At 45.3% G+C, this 18,435-nt stretch overlaps 7 protein-coding genes and 1 long non-coding RNA gene across 12 annotated transcripts; 4 read left to right on the top strand and 4 right to left on the bottom strand.

The window, feature by feature from the left end:
- The first annotated feature begins 8 nt into the window (after window positions 1–8).
- On the top strand, window positions 9–1,628 carry LOC112344623 (pentatricopeptide repeat-containing protein At4g02750-like). Its single transcript, XM_024669709.1, has 3 exons — window positions 9–610; window positions 791–1,300; window positions 1,448–1,628. The coding sequence occupies exons 1-3, from the start codon at window positions 9–11 to the stop codon at window positions 1,626–1,628; spliced, it is 1,293 nt and encodes a 430-aa protein (XP_024525477.1).
- On the bottom strand, window positions 1,497–3,586 carry LOC9659945 (nucleoside diphosphate kinase 7). Of its 3 annotated transcripts, none has more exons than XM_024669516.1 (10): window positions 3,474–3,586; window positions 3,352–3,407; window positions 3,181–3,293; window positions 2,959–3,125; window positions 2,732–2,893; window positions 2,579–2,667; window positions 2,384–2,502; window positions 2,048–2,329; window positions 1,826–1,996; window positions 1,497–1,760 (listed from the first exon to the last, which is right to left on the bottom strand). In XM_024669516.1, exons 3-10 carry the CDS (start codon window positions 3,289–3,291, stop codon window positions 1,635–1,637), a joined length of 1,227 nt encoding a protein of 408 aa, XP_024525284.1. In that variant the 5' UTR covers window positions 3,292–3,293; window positions 3,352–3,407; window positions 3,474–3,586; the 3' UTR covers window positions 1,497–1,634. The 3 variants fall into 3 exon arrangements, with proteins under 3 accessions (XP_024525284.1, XP_024525285.1, XP_024525283.1); XM_024669517.1 differs by having other exon boundaries at window positions 1,826–2,178; window positions 2,233–2,329; XM_024669515.1 differs by having other exon boundaries at window positions 1,826–2,329.
- A 4-nt stretch (window positions 3,587–3,590) lies between these two features.
- On the bottom strand, window positions 3,591–5,080 carry LOC112344570. The gene is made up of 8 exons (XM_024669519.1): window positions 4,842–5,080; window positions 4,720–4,784; window positions 4,509–4,607; window positions 4,316–4,363; window positions 4,192–4,261; window positions 4,058–4,129; window positions 3,941–4,009; window positions 3,591–3,882 (listed from the first exon to the last, which is right to left on the bottom strand). Exons 1-8 carry the CDS (start codon window positions 5,043–5,045, stop codon window positions 3,706–3,708), a joined length of 804 nt encoding a protein of 267 aa, XP_024525287.1. The 5' UTR covers window positions 5,046–5,080; the 3' UTR covers window positions 3,591–3,705.
- Window positions 5,074–7,399, top strand: LOC9659944 (probable sphingolipid transporter spinster homolog 2). Of its 2 annotated transcripts, none has more exons than XM_002965107.2 (14): window positions 5,074–5,175; window positions 5,225–5,362; window positions 5,431–5,532; window positions 5,599–5,703; window positions 5,762–5,837; window positions 5,888–5,962; window positions 6,014–6,131; window positions 6,195–6,228; window positions 6,286–6,380; window positions 6,438–6,514; window positions 6,567–6,680; window positions 6,735–6,854; window positions 6,906–7,034; window positions 7,091–7,399. In XM_002965107.2, exons 1-14 carry the CDS (start codon window positions 5,129–5,131, stop codon window positions 7,253–7,255), a joined length of 1,395 nt encoding a protein of 464 aa, XP_002965153.2. In that variant the 5' UTR covers window positions 5,074–5,128; the 3' UTR covers window positions 7,256–7,399. The 2 variants fall into 2 exon arrangements, with proteins under 2 accessions (XP_002965153.2, XP_024525282.1); XM_024669514.1 differs by having other exon boundaries at window positions 6,177–6,228.
- Window positions 7,397–8,461, top strand: LOC9659943 (tetraspanin-8). The gene is made up of 2 exons (XM_024669518.1): window positions 7,397–7,946; window positions 8,000–8,461. Exons 1-2 carry the CDS (start codon window positions 7,452–7,454, stop codon window positions 8,363–8,365), a joined length of 861 nt encoding a protein of 286 aa, XP_024525286.1. The 5' UTR covers window positions 7,397–7,451; the 3' UTR covers window positions 8,366–8,461.
- On the bottom strand, window positions 8,279–9,581 carry LOC112344571 (50S ribosomal protein L17-like). Of its 2 annotated transcripts, XM_024669521.1 has the most exons (7): window positions 9,454–9,581; window positions 9,333–9,387; window positions 9,237–9,287; window positions 9,086–9,177; window positions 8,919–8,996; window positions 8,448–8,859; window positions 8,279–8,389 (listed from the first exon to the last, which is right to left on the bottom strand). In XM_024669521.1, the coding sequence occupies exons 1-6, from the start codon at window positions 9,516–9,518 to the stop codon at window positions 8,490–8,492; spliced, it is 711 nt and encodes a 236-aa protein (XP_024525289.1). In that variant the 5' UTR covers window positions 9,519–9,581; the 3' UTR covers window positions 8,279–8,389; window positions 8,448–8,489. The 2 variants fall into 2 exon arrangements, with proteins under 2 accessions (XP_024525289.1, XP_024525288.1); XM_024669520.1 differs by having other exon boundaries at window positions 8,386–8,859; window positions 9,454–9,580.
- An 18-nt stretch (window positions 9,582–9,599) lies between these two features.
- Window positions 9,600–10,445, bottom strand: LOC112344572. The gene is made up of 3 exons (XR_002991741.1): window positions 10,299–10,445; window positions 10,181–10,241; window positions 9,600–9,715 (listed from the first exon to the last, which is right to left on the bottom strand). It is a non-coding gene; the product is annotated as an uncharacterized LOC112344572 (long non-coding RNA).
- Window positions 10,446–10,534: 89 nt separating this feature from the next.
- Window positions 10,535–12,054, top strand: LOC9658786 (rhodanese-like domain-containing protein 11, chloroplastic). Its single transcript, XM_002965105.2, has 10 exons — window positions 10,535–10,720; window positions 10,795–10,869; window positions 10,936–11,043; window positions 11,121–11,217; window positions 11,280–11,319; window positions 11,376–11,450; window positions 11,500–11,587; window positions 11,646–11,713; window positions 11,769–11,841; window positions 11,901–12,054. The coding sequence occupies exons 1-10, from the start codon at window positions 10,598–10,600 to the stop codon at window positions 11,976–11,978; spliced, it is 825 nt and encodes a 274-aa protein (XP_002965151.2). The 5' UTR covers window positions 10,535–10,597; the 3' UTR covers window positions 11,979–12,054.
- The last annotated feature ends 6,381 nt before the right edge of the window (window positions 12,055–18,435 follow it).

Here is an 18,435-nt window from a genome sequence, read left to right as displayed (position 1 = left end):
TAATCCAAATGTATGCCCGATGCGGCAGCGTGGCAGATGCCCGCAAGGTCTTCGATGATCAAGCGCTCCAAAACAATATCTACTCGTGGGCGATCATGATCTCGATCTACGCCCGCGCCGGCGACCTCGATGAAGCCCAGGCCCTCTTCGATCGGATCCCACTGCGAAGCGCGGTTGCGTGCAATACGATGCTAGCTGCTTATGCCCAGATTGGGGATTTGGAGAGGGCGATGGCGATCGCGCGAGAAATCGAAGCTCCGAATCTAGTTTCTTTAAATTTGGTGCTATCTATCTACGCTAGATCTAGTCGATGTGAAGCTGCCGAGCGTTTGTTCTTTGCAATGCCCTACTGGACGCTTGCTTCGTGGACAGCCCTAATCACTGCATTTGCCTACACTGGGCAAATACTCAAATTACAGCACTTCTTTGCGAATATGCCTCAGCACGACATAGTGGCGTGGAATGCACTTCTGGATGCGCACGCCCAAAATGCCAACGTGGAGAGTGCCGCGGGGATATTCTGGCGGATGCCTCAACGGAATCTAGTCTCGTGGACAACGATGCTCGCAGCATATGCCCAAGCAGGGCATATCCTTGGGGCTAAGGCACTGTTTGAAAAGATGCCCGAGAGGGATTCTGTGGCGTGGAATGCCATGGTGGGAGTATATTCCCGTTGCGGGAATCTAGAGAACTCGAAACGCGTTTTTGATGGGATGCCGGAGCAAAACAACGTATCTTTCAACGCGATGCTTTTGGGATATACCCAAGCTGGGCATCTGGAAAATGCCAGTGTCTTGTTCGAGAGATTCCAAGATGCCGCTGACGTGTTTTCCTGGACAACAATGTTGGCGGCATATGCCGCTAGTGGTTACATAAGCGAAGCAAAGCGTATATTTGATAAGATGCCCCATCACAGCATCGTCTCGTGGAACTCTATTCTCACGGGATATTCCCAGAACGGGCATCTTGAGCATGCAATGGAGGTGTTTCACGTGATGCCGCGGAGGAACCTCGTGTCATGGAACATCCTTCTCTCGGCATATTCTCTGGCTGGGAATGTCCCATTGGTTAGAAGATTCTTCGAGCAAATGCCCGAGAAGTCCATACTCTCATGGAACTCGATGCTGGGAGCGCATGCCCAGAACGGTCATGCCTTGGAAGCTCTCGAAATTTTCAAGTTTGTGAAGCTAGTCGAAGCTCCAGACGATGTAACTTTCATCTCAGGACTCATCTCTTGCAGCCACGCCGGGAAAGTCCGCGATGGAATCGCGAGCTTCGTGTCCATGCAGCTCGATTTCAAGTTGGAGCCGACGAAGCAGCACTACTGCTGCGTGATCGATCTCCTGGGACGATCCGGCCACTTGAGCTACGCAAGAGATCTCATAGCAAACATGCCTTTCGTCCCGGAAGCTCTGGAGTGGACGTGCTTCCTGGGAGCCTGCCGAAGTTACAGCGATCTCCAGCGAGGAGCAAGCGCTGCTCGATCTGTACTCGAGTTAGATCCACTGAAAACATCAGCTTACGATTTGCTTGCAAATATTTACTCCATAGACGGATGGTTCTACGCCCCCTACGAGAATTCCAAGACCGTCTTCAAACTATCTAGCTTCGTGTTAGAAGACTCTTAACTCTACTTATCTCAGGTTGTGGTTCTTGTACACGGTTGCTTCCTGTGTGGGATTGAACTTGTGCGTGAACACGTACGTGCACTCTGTGACTCCGTCCTCTGGAAGATCTGTGCAGTGTATAGCGTTTTTCACCTGGTTGATAAGAACAAGTTAGCCAGGAAACCGAGAAGATCGCACTGTAAGATCGTTTTACTTACCTTGTTAATACCATACTGCGCTCGGAGCGTACTCGGTCTTAAAGCCTTACACATTGCAGCATCAGGAGGCCCACAAAAGTCTCGAAAATCGTTCACGGGGTTGTCATCACCGCTTTCGTAACATACTTCCATTGCAATGAACGGACCTACAGACAGCTCCTGTGCCATTGCCTGCATGCAAAAGGACGCGCTCGTCATTAAGTCGAAGGCAAGAATACTTACATGATAGTCGGAGCAAACACCGTTGTAGAGCTCGTAAAAGTCCAAGGCGCTAGGACGGCCAAATGTGACGAGTTCCATGGCTGTGATGACGAATCTCTTGAGAATGGCGTCGATGATGATTCCAGCAAAGCCTGTAGTCCCAGCGTCAAGGTTAGCTTTTGTGAATCGAGATAAGAGTCGATTACCGTCAAAAACAGCATGAGGCTTGATCAAGCATAAGGTACAATGTTTCAGCTTTGCGCAAAATCCCAAGCTTTTGTCCTTGAAAAAGAAGTCTGACTCCTGAAAGGCCACAAACACTGATCAGCAATGCTGGAGTTCAGTCGAGGCTCACACCTGCTTTGCTGCAGAAGGAGAATCAGATCCATGGCACGCGTTTCTAGTCTCGTCGCTGCCAAACTCCGCACGGATAGAACTGGGAGCTTTTACCTTTGCTTCAACGCTGTCTGTAGGACCTGTCTATTGAAAACCCGGCTTTAGAATAAGCTTAACGTTCCTCACAAACACTTCTAACGAACACAGCCATCTCACCAAGAAGAAGCCTCCATTTACTGATTGCGTCCTCCGCGACAAGTTCTAGAGCAACACAAGGGCCACTTGACATGTGGCTTGTAATGTGACTGAAAAGAAAGAGAAAGACACAAAAATGAAATGGTTGTAGATGTTGTAGAAGAAAAATCTTACCCGAAAAAATGTTTCCCAGCGTGTGCTTTATAAAACTGGGCCGCTTGCTGGGATGATAACTTACACATCCTCATTTGCTTTACAAGGAATCCATTGCTGTATATTATGTCTATAATCTTTCCCACATTGTCGATTGCATCAGGCTTTATCACGGCTATGGTCCTGCACGGATGAAACATAACCAGAAGTGCACAAGAATGAATAAAAAAACAAAGGAAATAGCATACGTTTCTTGCAGATTTGAGAGCTCCTTGCGAGTAAAATCGTCACCATAATCCTCGACTACAAGCTGCCTAGAATACAAGACAAAAGTACCACCGATATACAAATGCTCCAACCGGATCTCCGGATGGCTAACTCGCTTGAGAAAAATCTTTTGGTTCTTAATATCATACTGGACAACAAGAAGATGTCAAGAGAAACAAAAGCGTGAACACATCCATGCCCACCATTTCAATGGAAGAATCCGCGGTGTTGTAGAAAAACTGGTACTTCCAAATCAGAGCACTCGTCGGATCGAGCCATCTCACAATGAAGCAATAGCGTGCTCCTTCTGCCATTGCTGCAAAGCAAAGAACGCTTCCAATGTAGCTCAAGGCCAAAGAAACAGAGAATCTCACCAATATCCTACGAAATCTCGTGCCCAGGCAAGAAATCTTCTCCAAGAACACCGTCACTGCCAAGAAACCCGTCAAGAGAATCTGCCAAAGCAAGAAGAACGAAAATGCGGGAAGAATCTCACAAAACAGCGCCTCGTCCGCGCGACGATCATCGCGCGATCATCTTCTCTCGCCTGGCGCCGGGCATCGCCATCCATCCGTGGCGCAAAACCCTACCCTAGAAAACCATTCCAATTCGCAACGCAACCAACCAACTTTGCGATCTCATTTCAGGCCGTATTGAAACTGCCACCTCAAAATCCAGCGTGGCCAAACGCTAGTGACATGGCTGCTACGTCCGCAAAAATTTTCTTTCTAGACCCACGCGAGCTTGAGCATTTTGCTTGTGTGATCCCTCCATTTCGTCACGTCCGTGGTCTCCAGACAAAATTCCTTGCAAATCGCTTCGATCTTCTCGTTGCTCAGGGCCTCGGCGCTCGATGAATTGGCACGATCCACGAGCTTCTCGAGCTTCTCGGAGGGTGTAAATTCCTGGAGCCACGAACAAACTTGAATCAAAACCCAGATGAAACGAGGAGGAAGAACTAACCCAAGCATTGGTTTTGTTCTGCGATGCCTTCTCCTCCTCGGTCACCAGAGCTTGCAGCCTTCTGCTACCCTGTAGAAAATGTGAATTGCTTTGCTGTTTAACGCGCAAAAAACTTACTTGAAGAGCTCGCCAGTGAGCATGGACTCGGAAGAAGTTCCAGAGTATGACAACGTTTGGGAAGGGTACAATCTATCCACAACTCACGCTTTAGAAACAAGAAACTCTGGCAAAAGTTGAGAAGTAAAGCTAACCGCGAAGAGCGAAGAGAAAGGAAGCAACGCGAGCGAACCATAGAGCAGTCTCCTGTGAAAAGCAGTCCCGCTGCATCTCCAAAGTGTCAAAAAACAATTCTCTCGGACAAGGAAAAGCACAGACCTTATAGCTAGATGTCGCAGCCTGCGCCTCGCAAGACGTGAATTCAAGCTGAAACATCACAATTCCATCTTAGAAACAAGCCTCGAAGAAAGAAAAAGAAGGAAAAACTCTCGAAGAAAGAAAACTTTCAAAGAAAGAAAAAATTCTATTTATAATGTCCATCCATACTTTTCTTCACGCGAGCAATGCGTACCTCGAAGGATGGATGATGTTGATCTTGGTAGCATCCGGAGGAATCGCCTTGAAAAATTGCTCCGAGGGCTCGAGCTTCGCCAGGAGCTTCATTCCTTGTCTGTAGATAGAGAGGTAAACGCAACCATCAGCACCATCCACGCCTGTGACAAGTGACAATCCATCAAGCTTACAAGAAAAAGAATCAAACGAGCTCTCTCGGGAAGAAGCACCTGTGGATTTTGCTCCGGATGGTTCCAGGGCGCGCCGCCGCGAGATCCTGCCACTTCCGTTGCATCTGCCGGAATGGAGGCCGCAAATTCTAGCCAAAATGCGAGGAGAATCGAGACCCTACCTGGTCCTCCGCGAAGCGCACAAAGATGTCAATGCGATCCGAGAGCCGGGGCGTGGCGATGATGCGATCGCCGAGCTCGCGCACCGTGTCCCAGGTGCTGGATCCGGCAGGGATGCCGCCAGATTCTTGGACGATCGGAGAGGGAAGAACCTGGAATGCCCATCGCCGCCCAAGCCGCAGAGGAAAGGCGACCACTTTCAGCATTTCCCTGCCCCTTAAAGCTCTGTTCTAGGGCTAGGGCAAATCCATCTCTTATTATTTAAGAGGAGAGAGCTAGAGCTCTGGCGATGGCGATAGAAGCGCAGCAGCAGCCCCAATGGTTCACTCCAATGAGGTGAGATTACGCATTGCGCGATTGCGATTGCGAAATTTCTACCTTCCAGGTTGCTCGTTCTCTTCTGTGTCATCAATCTCCTCAACTACGTTGACCGCGGCGTGATCGCGAGCAATGGCGTGAATGGCGCTCCTGGGAACCATACTTGCCGCGCAAACGAGGCTTGCTCGCATGGATCTGGGATACAGTACGTGAGAAGCAAAGGAACACGAGTTCCTCGTTGGAGTTTACTCATGCGTTTGAGCTTCTTTTCAGGGGTGAGTTTAAGCTCTCGAATTTCCAAGATGGTGTTTTGTCGTCGGCTTTCATGGGAGGACTCCTGGTCGCGTCTCCGATTTTCGCCGAGCTAACGAAAAGGTAAGTTTTCGTGATAGATTTCCTTTTCTTTCTTTTCTCTCGAACTTACTGGTTATTGACCTGCAGCTGCAATCCTTTCCGGCTAATCGGAGTTGGCCTTTCGGTCTGGACGTTTGCCACTGCTGGTTGCGGTTTCTCTGTGGGATTTTGGTCGATCGCATCTTTTAGACTGTAAGTAATTCGCTATTTCGGTCCTGCTTGGCTGACCACTCTTGCTGGCTCAATGCAGGCTTGTTGGAGTGGGAGAAGCTTCGTTCGTCAGCCTCGCAGCTCCATTCATTGACGATTATGCTCCCCCCGAACAAGTAAGATTTATAAGTTTTGTGATGATGTTTCTAAGCACCGGTTGATGCAGAAAAGTAGATGGCTTTCGTACTTTTACATGTGCATGCCGGTTGGAGTGGCATTGGGCTACGTGTTTGGGGGTGTGGTATGTTGTCCTGGAGTCTCGTATAGGAACATGTTCTTACAGTACTTTCAGGTTGGATCCTTGTTGCATTGGAGGGCAGCCTTTTTCCTGGAGGCTTTGATCATGCTCCCCTTTGCGGTGTTTGGATTTGTTTCCGCTCCTATCAATCTTATGTCGAACTCTAATGACGGTACGTGCGTGCCTTGTCGTCTTTTGTGCTCAACTTCGCGTTTAGATTTGTATACATTAATAGACGAGGAGCAGTCCACGATGGAGAATAGTGAACGGTGAGCCATTGATATCAATTATATGAGCATTCTAAATTCTTGTCCTATTTCTTGCAGATCAGCTAAAAGACCTGGTCTTTCAAAATTGAAAGGCGTCCTTTATGACTTCAGAGATCTTTTCCAAAACAAAGTTTATATGATCAATGTTCTAGGTACCGTTTTCCATGGATCCTACTTTCCAACTCATGCGTACATTCTTTTACTTTCAGGGTATATCGCGTTCAATTTTGTGTTAGGCGCCTATTCGTACTGGGGTCCAAAAGCTGGTGAAGCGATCTATCAGATGGTTTGTTGGTGCTTGTGTTATCATTTCGGACTTTGATGTTTTGGTTTCGCAGAAAAGCGCGGATCTAATTTTTGGTGGGGTTACCATGCTGTGTGGAGTTATCGGTACTTTTGCGGGAGGTGCCGTACTCGATTTCATTGGATCTTCCATACGGAACGGATTCAAGGTATATAGCCAAACTCGATTGGCAGTTTCTTACGTAGCACCGGTTTGATCGCAGCTCCTTGCGCTATCAACTATCCTTGGAGGAGTTGGATGCATGCTCGCCTTCTCGTCGAGAAACGTGGTTTTGTTTATTTTCTTATTCGCTGTAGCAGAGCTATTTCTTTTCGCGACACAGGTATTTTGCGTGCTTTCTTCACTATGTCAACACTTTCTTGTGTTCTTGCAGGGCCCTGTCAATCAGTTAAATCTACAAAGTGTGCCTCAAGAACTGCGAGCGTTAGCTATGGCAACTTCGACTGTCTTAATACATGTTCTTGGGGACGTCCCTTCCTCCCCTCTTGTCGGATTAGTGGAGGTCAGTTAACTCTAATTTTTTCTGTGCCTTTCTCACTGCAAACCTTACACGTACAGGATAAGCTACACAATTGGAGGTCGACCGCTTTGATCCTGACCTCAATCTACTTCCTGGCAGCCGCTTTTTGGCTGTGGGGATTTCTTCTCTTCTTCTTTGGCTCAGTAGAAGAGAAACAATCCCCACAAGCCGGGCAGGAAGAAACGACTTTGATCCAGCACTGAACCTTCGACACCATTGTATAGGCGTGGTTACACAAAACCGCGCGGAAGCCGTTGGCCTTCCCTGGAAGCCAGGAAGCCATCTGCGAGCAAGTCTAGTATTTATATATGCCGGTGGTAGACTCTCCTGCAACTTCTTTCTTTCTTTCCATTTGGTGGTATTGACGAGTCGGGAACTGTGACAGAGATATCCTCCAGCATGAAGCTCAGCAATCTGGTGATGGGAACTCTCAACTTTGTCACGGTGGTGCTTAGCATCCCGATCATCGTCATCGGTATATGGCTGGCCACGAACAGGGACTCGGACTGCATGCACTTTCTCCAGCAGCCAACCATCAGCATTGGTGCTATCATCCTGGTGATATCCCTCGTGGGATTTCTCGGCTCCTGCTACAGGGTCTCGTGGCTGCTGTGGATCTACCTCTTTCTCATGCTGCTACTCATCCTTCTGCTCGTGTTCTTCACAGTGTTTACGTTCCTCGTCTCCAACCGTGGTGCCAGCCACGCCGTGGCCGGCACTGGCTTCTCCGAGTACCGGTTGGGAGACTACTCGGCCTGGCTGCAAAGCAAAGTTAGCAGCACAAGCAACTGGAGGAAGATCAAGAGCTGCCTCCAGGACTCAAACGTCTGCCGAGGCATGAACAGGTTCCACGACTCGGAGTCCTTTCAAAACGCTTTGCTCTCGCCGCTTGAGGTACTTACTCTTTTCCAGGGTTCTCCTATGCAACTTTTCCTCTTTCCTCGCAGTCGGGCTGCTGCAAGCCTCCAATATCGTGCGGATACAGCTACGAGAACGCGACACTCTGGAACGTGAGCCAGCAGTACAACTACGATTCTTCTTCCAGCGAGGAAGACGAAGAAGAATCGTCGTCCAACGTTTTCATCGGCGAAGATCCAGACTGCTCGACGTGGAGCAACAACCAGAACGAGCTTTGCTTCGACTGCAACTCTTGCCGAGCGGGGCTGCTGGCCAACATCAAGCGCGACTGGCACAAAGTCGCCATCGTCAACCTGGTGGTGCTCGTGTTCCTAATCGTGGTTTATTCGGTTGGATGCTGCGCCTTCTACAACGCCAAGAGAGAAGGCTACTTCAACAGGCGGTGGATCTTCTGAGTCTCAGCTAGCTCTTCCGATTATCTGGTAACTATAGTTCTTGAATTTCTTTGTCCTGAAGAGCTTCTTGACAAAAACGTACCTGTTTTCCAAAAACTTACGAGTCTCGGTGTTTTCACGCGACTTATTGTTCCTCTTTCGATGAGCTTGAACTTGAGCTTGGCTTTGGCTGGGGCTGTTCGTCTCGAGAACTTTGTGAAGAGGCTTCCTCTTTTTCTTCGGCTAGAGCTTTGGCTTCGTTTAACTTGGCTCTGGCGGCATCGGCATCGGCCCTGGCGGCCCTGGCCTTGTCCTTCTTCGTAGGCCTTCTACTGCGGACTTTTCGCTTGATCTGGTGAGTGCCTTCCCAGGGTGGCTTTTGCGCTCGAGTGAGTCCTGGAGGTAGAGTTATGCGAGCTAGCTTCGACTTGATCCACGGCAAAATTGGTTCTCGAGGAGGTGGTGGAGTTGCCGGTGGCTTTGGAGGCCTTAGTTCTCCGGGTCTATCAATAAATCTGGAAGAAACCAAGGCCAGATCAATACCACTCTGGAAGAACAATCGACCATTGCTCACTCTAAGAAAGCCATCATCGATTTATCTCCTAGTCTGTGGCGAGTTTGGACGACTCTTGTGTAGCCACCATGTCGATCTCTACAAGATGGAAAAGAAAAAGAGAAGATCTTAGTGCTAGCTTTCGCGAGAGAGAAAAAACTTAAAGATCGAGTTGGAGAAACTTTTACGCATAGCGAGGAGCAAGCTTGTAGAAAACTTTGTGGACGGTCTCGTCTGTGCGTAGCACCGCGCCGGCTCTTCGAATCGCAGAGAGCGTTCCCTGAATTGCTCGAAAAAATCAGTCTCGAATGACAAGGAAGAATCATTCTTTCCACTCACCGCTTTCCCGAGCGTGATCATCTTGTCCGCTAATCTTCTCACCTCCTTTGCCTGGAAGAGCAAGCTCAAACGCTAGCATTCCTCCAAGAAATTTACCTTCGCTAGGGTCGTCTCGATTCTCTCGTGCTCGATCAGCTGCGAGACCATCGTCCTGTGTAGAGATCGAATCCACAGCCGCGTCATGCGATGCGAATGCGAGAGAGAACAAGGCGCGTACCTGAGCATTGCCCATCGATGCTCGGCCGTTCGGCCGAGCTTCCGGTGATCCACCCGGTGCCGCATTGTGCCGGATCACGAAGGGAAGAACCCTAAACCCCTTAAACCCTAAATCTTCCTTTCCCCTTTGGGAAGAACCCTAAACCCTTAAACCCTAAATCCTTCTTTATCCTTTATTTTGTGAGCAAATAAATTTACAATGGTTTGGTCGAAGATTTCGATTGCCTTCCTTGAAACGAACCGACTCGCTGGATCGCTGGAAGCTGGAAAAACAAAACGAAGAGAAAGGCCGCTCAGATTATTTTGTCAGCACAAAAAATCTCAGTCCTGTTGAGCTTGATTTCTAGTTTCAATCATCAACGCGGTAGGATCTCTCAACAAAGGTACGAAGAAAAAACTCTAATCGATCGAATCGAACAAGCTGCTCAGCTCAGCGGGGTAATCACCATGCTGGGATCTTATCGATCCAAGCTCTGTCCTGTTGAGCTTGAAGATATTAGCTATCATCATCGCAGACCAAGCAAGACTCTATGGATGTTGAGGCGCAGTTTAACATGAAACTTCCACTCTAGAACAAGGAAGACAAGCTGATAGATCACCTCAAAGAAAGCTTTCTTTGTTCTACGAGCTATTTCAGCCACCAATCTCATAGAGGAGAAGGATGGATAGTTTAGCTCGTTTTTCCCAAAAGAACACCGCATTCTTCCTCCCTCGGAGCTAGATCATACCTCACTTGTGTTCTTCCAGTCTCGAGAGCCGAGAATCCAGCTCCTTGTAGTAGTTCTGGGCCTGGCGGCGGCGAAATTTCAAGAAATCGATCAATGCAGCAAGGAAAAGGGGGATTACCTGCTCGACAAGGATCCGGTGACTCGTTTGCACGTCCTTCTGGACCATGTACATGCCGATCGCGGCCGCCGTGGCGAACCCGGCGACGAACGCCGCCATGCGCATTCGGAGCATTGTCGTCGACTGCGAAGAACCCTAGCTCGCCCCGGGCCGTCGATTTCAACCCATCCCCAACGGTTGAGATGGCTGTAAAAGACGATAAAGCGATGCTGCCACGTGGCATTTTTTTTGGGATTTTTGTGGATAGCTCGCGAGAGGGAAGAGGGGAGCAAGAGGATGGATGATTAACAAGCGCAGCTATGGCGTTTGGGGGATTGGTAGCTTCTCCAGTGGCGACATTGGGAATTGGAGGCCCCAGATTACTGGATGGAGCGAAGATCCATCGCGTGTCCATGAATCGGATGAGAGGAAATCCATGTCAGGTCAGTATATGATCATAGAAGACCTAGGTAGAACGCCCCATTCTCCGAAAAATTCAGCATTCACTTCTTTCCAGCTCCAAGTCCGCTGTTCCACTGAAGTGGAGCAAATGAAGGAACTCTCGGCAGCGCAGAAGCGATGGGAAGCGCAGGTAGAGAAAAGCTTTTTTGTTTTCTTATTTATTCCCATTTCTCATGGAATGCTTTGCTTTGGAAAGGTGAGAGATGGAAAGATCAAGGCCTTGTCGCCCAAAGAAGCCGGCTATGCCGTCCAGCTCTCCAAGTACACATTGTTAGATGTTCGGCCATCGAGTGAAAGAAGTAAGGTGGTTTTTATGGTTCGCTTTCATCTCGCAATCTTCCCTGTTCTAAAGTCGTCATCGTGTTTTTGATTTTTCTCCAGGCTTGGGTGAAAGGAAGCGTCTGGATTCCTGTCTACGACAGTGACAAAAACATGGATCCTGGCGCGCTACTGAAAAAACTCTCCACTTTTGCAATGGGTAAAGAAGTTTGATCCATGCCAAAGCTCAAGTTTGCTAAGCTGTGGATCAAAACATTGTAGGAGGGTGGTGGAGCGGCTTGGCTCTTATGAAATACAATGAGTAAGTGAGACTTTCTTTCTTCTTCGACTTCATTTGCGAAAACTAAATCTATGCAGGAGATTCATGCCCGACCTGGTAGCAACAGTCCCCAAGAGTGCCAACGTAATTGTCGCTTGTCAAAAGGGACTGAGGTAAGCTCTTTGTCCTCCATAGTTTGAGCTGATTATTTTGTTTCTGCAGATCCCTTGCAGCTTGCGAGCAAATGTATAAAGCTGGCTATAGGAACATTTTCTGGCTGAGTGGAGGCTTCGATGCCGTAGAAGAAGGGGTATAGAGCCGTATATTCTGATCTTTTGGTAGACACTTGCGAGCTCTTTTCTTTTCAGGAATTCGAACGAGAAGGTCCCCAGGCTTTGAAGCTCGCCGGGATCGGTGGTATCTCCGAATTTTTGGGGTATGAAAGGAAGCAATAGTTTACTGTAGTGTTCATGAGAGATCATTTCCACCAGATGGACTGATGTTCAACGTCGAGCAGCTGCTAAGGAGGGATTTGGCTATAGAGCTGTAATGTTTGGTCGATTGGTAAGCTTGGCAAGTTCTATGTAAAGATCTTTTTTATTTTGTGTGTGTTGTGAATGCAGGTATTGGTAGTTCTTGCAGTAGATTCACTCTTCATCGGTGCACAACAATTGATGCAACGAGTCCAAATGCATAACTAAATGGTTAACGAAATCATATTGGTGGTTTGTATACTTTTGGCAATTGCCTAGCTGCAGTCAAGCTCTCGTTAGCTGACGTTAGCAGTTCATTCTGATAAGTTGCTTGTCTTGTTTCTCCTTCTTACCAGTCAGTCACTCAAGGAAATGGTGCTAAATCTTACAGGAAGATGGCAAGGTGGATGGCTCCTTTGTTTCAAATGAGGTATGCTTTGTATTATTTTCAGAGACACAAAGAAGTCGCTTGCTGATAGGAACTTCAGAAGACTGAGACCCTGGCCACCGTATATCTGTAGCCTCGAGCAGCATCCAGTCGCTCGTCCTTGGCCACCTCGGCTCCATGCTTGTCGGTGAGCACACCAGATGACTCCACAGGGAACATGTGATCTAGTGTGGCGACGATCACCTCTGCGGGCATCCCAGCTGGTAGCCTCCCATACTCTTTGCTGCCTTGAGCCCATGCAATCTCCACCTCAACGAGTTCTACACCAGCAGCCTCGCCAGTCTCGCCGTGATGAGCATCCACCGACGAGTAGAGCGTGCAGAGGATGTTGGCGACCTGGTGCGGCTCGAAGAAGCTGGTGCCGTTGAAATGCGAGTCCTCGTCGTGGTTGAGCAGCTCCAGGAGCCGGGACGACCACGGATGAATCCCCAGCCCTTCCTCGTCCAGCAGCTGGAGCTCCGGATTGAAGCGCCTCATTGCCTCGAGGCCACGGTCGTAGACCCGCTTGGAATTGGTCTCCTTGTGACGATAGCGGCCCGACGAGTCCCACTGCACCGCGCTGAGGGCCTCACCCAGCGTACATCCCTCGGCGCTGCAGATGTCCAGGGACCAAAGGATGATCCCCAAGGCGCGGACCAGATTGTTGTCCCGGCGTGCCTTGAAAACCTTGCCAGCAAAGTGCTTGTGGCTCGGGCAGTGGCACGAATACACCGAGACGAAGTTCCTCTCCTCCCCCGCGGCCGCATAGTAGTAGGCCGTATCATCCACGACAATGGCCTCGTCCACGTCCATTCCCTGGACGAGGCCCGCGAGGCGCTTCTTGGGAGGATCTCCCGGCACAAGGTGGTGCTGGGAAAAGACCCCGGGTATCTCGGTACTGCTGCTAAAGACCTCGTCGACAATCTGGCTCACCAGCCCGACGTTCCTGTGGCTCGGCCCACCGCTGAAGAAGGCCAGCTCCACCTCTGGGATGGCTCTCAGCGCCAGTAGAAACTCTTTAGCTGCATGAGCAAGCTCGTACGGACCTTCTGTGTCCCCATCGACTTGGAATCGGCCGTGTTCGTTGTAGAAGACAAGAGTGTCGTCCAAGTCCACAAACACGCGCTTCATCTAAATGATAAACCTCCGTCCTTGTTCGCTAACCCTAGCTACCTAAGGGCGCGGGGTATATTCCATCGTGTAACTTCAAGCATTGCAACCTATAATTGAGTAAACTTTATTAACAAAAAGGCTTAAAATTAGGCTGTTGACAAAGTCTAAGGTTTAACACCTCTTCCAGGTTGAATCTCTCTTCCTCTCTAAATTTCCAAAACTTGCTTCCTGCCCCTTCAAGTTTTCTTTACTCCATGTAGTTGAGCCTTCTCAAAATTTCAAAGCATAGCTTGTCGTTTTGGATGTGTCAAGCTAGAGAATTGATAGCTCATATCATTCTAGTTCCTCTTGGTTAGCAAATGCCAGGACATGGTTAAAAATTCCTCTAGCAAATTCTGGATGGTTTTGTAATTAGTATCTATCCATTAGCATATACCTTTGAGGTGTATTTTTTCCTTCCCATGCAAATGCTTGGGATCTCTTGAGTTATCTTTGCTTCCACAAAACTGATCCATTACTTATATAGCCAAGACAGAGCTTTAGTAGAGAGAGTGAAACATAACACTTAGCAAGTTACTATTTAGTGTTCAAGCAATGATAAAACTCGTCTACAAGCATAAACACTTTAGATATAAACTCTCAAAAACCTTGCATGGTTCCTATCTTGACACGATTTTCTCACAGCAAAGTAGCTACTACAAACTCGACACAGCTTACATCCAGCATAACCAATGTTATAAGCAACAAACCTAGAGAAATTACCAAAATGGTGTGTGAGAAAAAAATTTACTTTTGACTCAGAAAGAGTGTATTTTGATTTCATTGTTTTCTCAATGTTTTTATTTCTTTGATTGCAGTGAACACATGCAACTTCAATGCAACTATCCATCAAGAAAATTAAGTTATCTTAACATCTTAAAAAATACTTACTGGTGTGTCCTGTGATCTGGATCTCGAGATATGATGAGCGTTTCTTACCTCTCTTGCTTGCCTTCCAATCACAAACACTAATCTCTGCCTCATAATCCACCTTTCCAACAGAAGACCAGCATCAGGTTAGTGACAGAGTCAGCATGCCCCACTCCCCTACAAGGCTATTAAAACCTAGTCCAAAACTTAATTTGGTTTAGTGTAAGTTCTTGAATTTGGACTTTTTCACTTGCAGAACAAATATTGCAACATGAAATCATATTAACTTTACAACAAGTACTTCAAATAACACCATATCACTATAAGATTGTTGTAAATGTGAAAGTAAATGTGATTTGCCACACCTAGCATCCCCGGGCCTCACTCTTGCCCATGCTTGCTGCCATCCAAAACACCTAGACTTGCCTCAGCTTGAACACCATCCACATAAAGAGAATTCAGATCAGCCATTACAGCTGTATCGTCTTTTTCCCCACAGGACATAGATTGGACAACAAGCTCCAAATCCAGTGTCCTCTTCTTGCAAGATCTCTCAGCTGCCAAAACTCCCACCAAAGTAACACTCTCTCCACTGTGAATTGCCTTGAGTCAATGTGTTGCATTTCTCTTCTTTTTCTCAAGTTATGCTAATCTCTGATTGGCCAATGCAAACATCCACAAAAATTTTACAAAAACAATGGCAACCAGCCCTCGGCCTCAATCAGAGTAAGTGTGAAGGTGAGTATATATTTAAGAATATTATCTTTTGAAGGTCAAAACTAGAATGTTTATAATCATGAGGATTATCACCTATATTATGCCAATTCTTTGTGACTATTATAAATTTTATCCTCAATCTAGTGTTGAGTTGAATATTTTCTATTCTCTTATATTAATCTAGATATTAAGCATATATATGAAGTTAAAAATTTTATTTTTGTTTCATTAGTGAAGTCTTTAATCATTTATGTGTTAAATATTTTTCTATTTTAGGACTTTAGAGTTTCATGTTGAGTCTGTATCCTAGGTTGTGAGTGTCATTGAAAACTTTTATTTTATTATTGCTATTGAAAAATTTATATTCCCTTGAGAGTATAGACTTTTCTATTTATTTTCCCATTTTAAATAATGAGTTATGTATTGAGGAGGTTGAGTGGTGTGAATCTTTCGCTTATCTTGTGATAGTTAAAACATTTTATAACAAGAAGTCTCTTATTCTCAAAGCTTTGAATTTCCTTTTAATTATTTCTTCATTTTCTACTTTGACAGATATTAAAAATTCCTCTTCTAATGTTTTTTTATGTACAATAGTTCTTTTTTAGTTTTTCTTGCTTTCTTCTATTTGCTATGATGCTTTAAAAAAAAAATTCTTTAAAGAAGTGACGGACAAGTGAATATAATAGTGGAGTGAGGGTGAACTACATAAATTATAGAATGAGGATGAATATATTAAATCTGAAACATTCAACCTAACATAGTGAGGCCAAACAGATGTGGTAATGAAGTGAGATCGAATATAAATAACAAAGTGAGGATAAACATAATAAATATAAATAGAGTTGATACTTAAAAAAAAAATACTTAAAGGAAGGGATAACAAAGATATAGAGGATGATTAGAGTGAATTTGACTTTTTATATACAATGTTAGACAAGGAAGAAGGTCATAAGTCTAAGTTAACACAGGTCTTGAATATGGATAAAAAGGAAGACACAAAGGCAAGTTATTGTGATAATCATTAATTTTATTAACAATAGTCTTGAGGGATGGCTAATAAAAAAATTAGAGATGGAACATATTATTTGCTACAATAGTGTTTTGTGGACTACAATAACTCTCAAAATCCTTTCATTTGTTCAATGTTATAACTTTAAGGTTAAAACAAATTTATCTCTCATACTTCCTTATTTGAGCATTTGGTAACTGCATAGTTATTTCATTAAGATTTTATAATAGACTGATATTTATGCCATAATTTTGAGTTTTGTTTCTATCATGGTTGTTAGCAACTACATTCATAGTTCTATAAGAGTTTCAAGCTTTTTATGATAATACATAATCACCCAATAGAAGTTTCAGATATTCAACTTAACTTATCATTATCACCTTTTCATCTTTTAAAGGGATATATGTATTATATTATAATATTTTAATACATTATCTAATATATATATAACAAATATTATACATGTATTACCCTATCTAAGTAATATAATAATTATAGCACTATAGAATATGGACTATCTATTTCAGACATGATCCATCCATTTTTGCATACAAGTAGACATCTAATCCCCTATTGAGCTTATGTTATTTGCTCCAATCAGTTATTTTACCTATTTTTACATCCTGAACACTCACATATCTATCTATATTTGATAATAAATAAATAAAAAATAAAAAATAAGCCAGGAATTTGCTACATGCAAATTTCTAGTTTTTATTATAATTGCAATCTATAATAGACTATTGTATCATCAGAAATTATTACTTAAAAATGTACAAATTATTAACCTAAATTAATATCAATGAATGAATAGTTTATATAAGCAAATCTGGTTTATAGAAGCATAAGTCTAAAAGATATATAAATATAATAGTATATTTTGCTATATTCAGCTAGATTAATCTTGTGTTTATAATTGTATAAAAAAATTATAATAATTTTTTTGCACTAGAATATGCTTAATATTCTAGAATATTTTATATTATATTTATGGTTGTTATTTATTTAGATCGATCCTGTATTAATAATTTATAAATTTAATACCTTCATTTAGATTATGTAAAACAGAGCTAATCCATCGTATAACAAGTAAAACATGTAAGAAAAAAATAAAAACCATTGAGAAAAGATGGAGCAACTTACATTGTGATTATACAGCCTGAGGGGGCCAGATTATCCTTTGCATAGAGTCCCGTGCAAAATTGCAAGTGGTGCCAATATATGGTATATGAGTTACCAGAAGCCAGATCTAAGATGCATCCCACTCGGAATAAAATAATAGTGTTACCTCACTACTATATTTGCTTCCAACAGCTACCATAAATGTCTACTTAGAATTTTTCTGGGGCAGAAAGATATTGCTCATGCCATTGCCTCCCCTTCTCCAGGTACACAAAACCAAACTTGCGATTTCTAAATTGGCTGTTGTCCTCACCTGGCTCCAGCATACCAAGCGCAAGTAAGCATAATCATTAAGTTATGCCACACAAGAATGAAGACTTACCTCCACAAGAGATGAGAGACATATTCTTTCTTGCAAAGCCGTTTTTGTCAGCAAATGCAGCCGCCTCTGTGTACAAGGGTTGCCGTTCAAAGCCCAACGGGAGGCTCGTCCAGGTTGCCAAAGTTCGGAGGGTGGCCTTGGGGTTCCACACGTTGAACGATTTGAGCGTCGTCACATCACCCGGGGAAACAGTGAAGAACTGATAATCGTCCTGGAGCACTTCAAGCCGTGTCTGGTACAGCAGAAGAGATCGCCATTGGCCCGGTCTGGCACAGGGAAGTCTGCACCAGAGATCCACGCCGCTACCCTTGAATCATACAGGTTTACGACCATGCACCCACCAGGCCTGACAGTCACGGCGACAACGATGGATAGCAGTGAAGACGCACGGATTATCCAGCAGCGGAAGCAGCTGCCTTGTAGCAATTGGATTGAGCACCACGAAGTTATGCAGGACCAGAACAGGAGGCCAGTACCAAGCCCGTGCCTATGGAGGCAAAAGTACTGCTTCCCTTTGGGAGGGGGAGAGTGAACACCTTTGGGTGAGATGCGAATCTTAAAACCGTCTGAGTTGCTAAAGATGCTGGAGGATTGCTGCTTTGAGAGGGAGCGAAAGCGGCAGAGGGTGGAGGGTGATGAGGCAGTGTTGGATGTCTTTGGGCAACCGCGACTGGATTACAGGATCTCTTCTTCGTCTTGCCGGGCCACCTTTTCTTCGACAAAGAATGTATAGCTACTCTAGATTTCTTTACCCTGAACATTACGCTTGATCGGTCACTGAGAATTTACAATTGATCACAAAGAAAATACTAAGGCATACCTTTTTCCGCCCTACTCTAAAATTAAGTTAAAAAAAAAAATAGAAAAAGGAAAACTTTTTAAATAACTTCTACACACATATTATCATGTGGACCATGAGCTCGCGGCTCACAAACGCTATGATGCAGGCAGCATGGACGCAGAGGAATCAATTGAAACAACCTCCTGGCGACGGATCATGGTGGCA

The sequence above is a fragment of the Selaginella moellendorffii genome, unplaced genomic scaffold, assembly GCF_000143415.4.
Source record: "Selaginella moellendorffii unplaced genomic scaffold, v1.0 SELMOscaffold_5, whole genome shotgun sequence".
NCBI classification, from domain to species: domain Eukaryota; kingdom Viridiplantae; phylum Streptophyta; class Lycopodiopsida; order Selaginellales; family Selaginellaceae; genus Selaginella; species Selaginella moellendorffii.
This window is presented reverse-complemented; position numbering and strand designations above follow the sequence as displayed.

What these genes read in the sequence shown, in the direction of transcription:
- LOC112344623 (XM_024669709.1), top strand. Translation starts at nt 9, where the DNA reads ATGTATGCCCGATGCGGCAGCGTGGCAGATGCCCGCAAGGTCTTCGAT. An exon ending in ATCCTTGGGGCTAAGGCACT is followed by an intron (nt 611 to 790) that starts GTTTGAAAAGAT and finishes GGAAAATGCCAG; the next exon opens with TGTCTTGTTCGAGAGATTCC. An exon ending in TCCATGCAGCTCGATTTCAA is followed by an intron (nt 1,301 to 1,447) that starts GTTGGAGCCGAC and finishes AGCCTGCCGAAG; the next exon opens with TTACAGCGATCTCCAGCGAG.
- LOC9659945 (XM_024669515.1), bottom strand. Translation starts at nt 3,291, where the DNA reads ATGGCAGAAGGAGCACGCTATTGCTTCATTGTGAGATGGCTCGATCCG. An exon ending in CTCTCAAATCTGCAAGAAAC is followed by an intron (nt 2,894 to 2,958) that starts GTATGCTATTTC and finishes TCATCCGTGCAG; the next exon opens with GACCATAGCCGTGATAAAGC. An exon ending in TAAATGGAGGCTTCTTCTTG is followed by an intron (nt 2,503 to 2,578) that starts GTGAGATGGCTG and finishes TTCAATAGACAG; the next exon opens with GTCCTACAGACAGCGTTGAA.
- LOC112344570 (XM_024669519.1), bottom strand. Translation starts at nt 5,045, where the DNA reads ATGCTGAAAGTGGTCGCCTTTCCTCTGCGGCTTGGGCGGCGATGGGCA. An exon ending in CTTTCTCTTCGCTCTTCGCG is followed by an intron (nt 4,130 to 4,191) that starts GTTAGCTTTACT and finishes AGTTGTGGATAG; the next exon opens with ATTGTACCCTTCCCAAACGT. An exon ending in AGAACAAAACCAATGCTTGG is followed by an intron (nt 3,883 to 3,940) that starts GTTAGTTCTTCC and finishes TCGTGGCTCCAG; the next exon opens with GAATTTACACCCTCCGAGAA.
- LOC9659944 (XM_024669514.1), top strand. Translation starts at nt 5,129, where the DNA reads ATGGCGATAGAAGCGCAGCAGCAGCCCCAATGGTTCACTCCAATGAG. An exon ending in TATGTCGAACTCTAATGACG is followed by an intron (nt 6,132 to 6,176) that starts GTACGTGCGTGC and finishes CTTCGCGTTTAG; the next exon opens with ATTTGTATACATTAATAGAC. An exon ending in CTCTTGTCGGATTAGTGGAG is followed by an intron (nt 7,035 to 7,090) that starts GTCAGTTAACTC and finishes TTACACGTACAG; the next exon opens with GATAAGCTACACAATTGGAG.
- LOC9659943 (XM_024669518.1), top strand. Translation starts at nt 7,452, where the DNA reads ATGAAGCTCAGCAATCTGGTGATGGGAACTCTCAACTTTGTCACGGTG. An exon ending in CTTTGCTCTCGCCGCTTGAG is followed by an intron (nt 7,947 to 7,999) that starts GTACTTACTCTT and finishes CTTTCCTCGCAG; the next exon opens with TCGGGCTGCTGCAAGCCTCC.
- LOC112344571 (XM_024669521.1), bottom strand. Translation starts at nt 9,518, where the DNA reads ATGCGGCACCGGGTGGATCACCGGAAGCTCGGCCGAACGGCCGAGCAT. An exon ending in TCGAGACGACCCTAGCGAAG is followed by an intron (nt 9,288 to 9,332) that starts GTAAATTTCTTG and finishes TTGCTCTTCCAG; the next exon opens with GCAAAGGAGGTGAGAAGATT. An exon ending in TGATCACGCTCGGGAAAGCG is followed by an intron (nt 9,178 to 9,236) that starts GTGAGTGGAAAG and finishes CGAGCAATTCAG; the next exon opens with GGAACGCTCTCTGCGATTCG.
- LOC9658786 (XM_002965105.2), top strand. Translation starts at nt 10,598, where the DNA reads ATGGCGTTTGGGGGATTGGTAGCTTCTCCAGTGGCGACATTGGGAATT. An exon ending in TGAGAGGAAATCCATGTCAG is followed by an intron (nt 10,721 to 10,794) that starts GTCAGTATATGA and finishes ACTTCTTTCCAG; the next exon opens with CTCCAAGTCCGCTGTTCCAC. An exon ending in ACTCTCCACTTTTGCAATGG is followed by an intron (nt 11,218 to 11,279) that starts GTAAAGAAGTTT and finishes AAAACATTGTAG; the next exon opens with GAGGGTGGTGGAGCGGCTTG.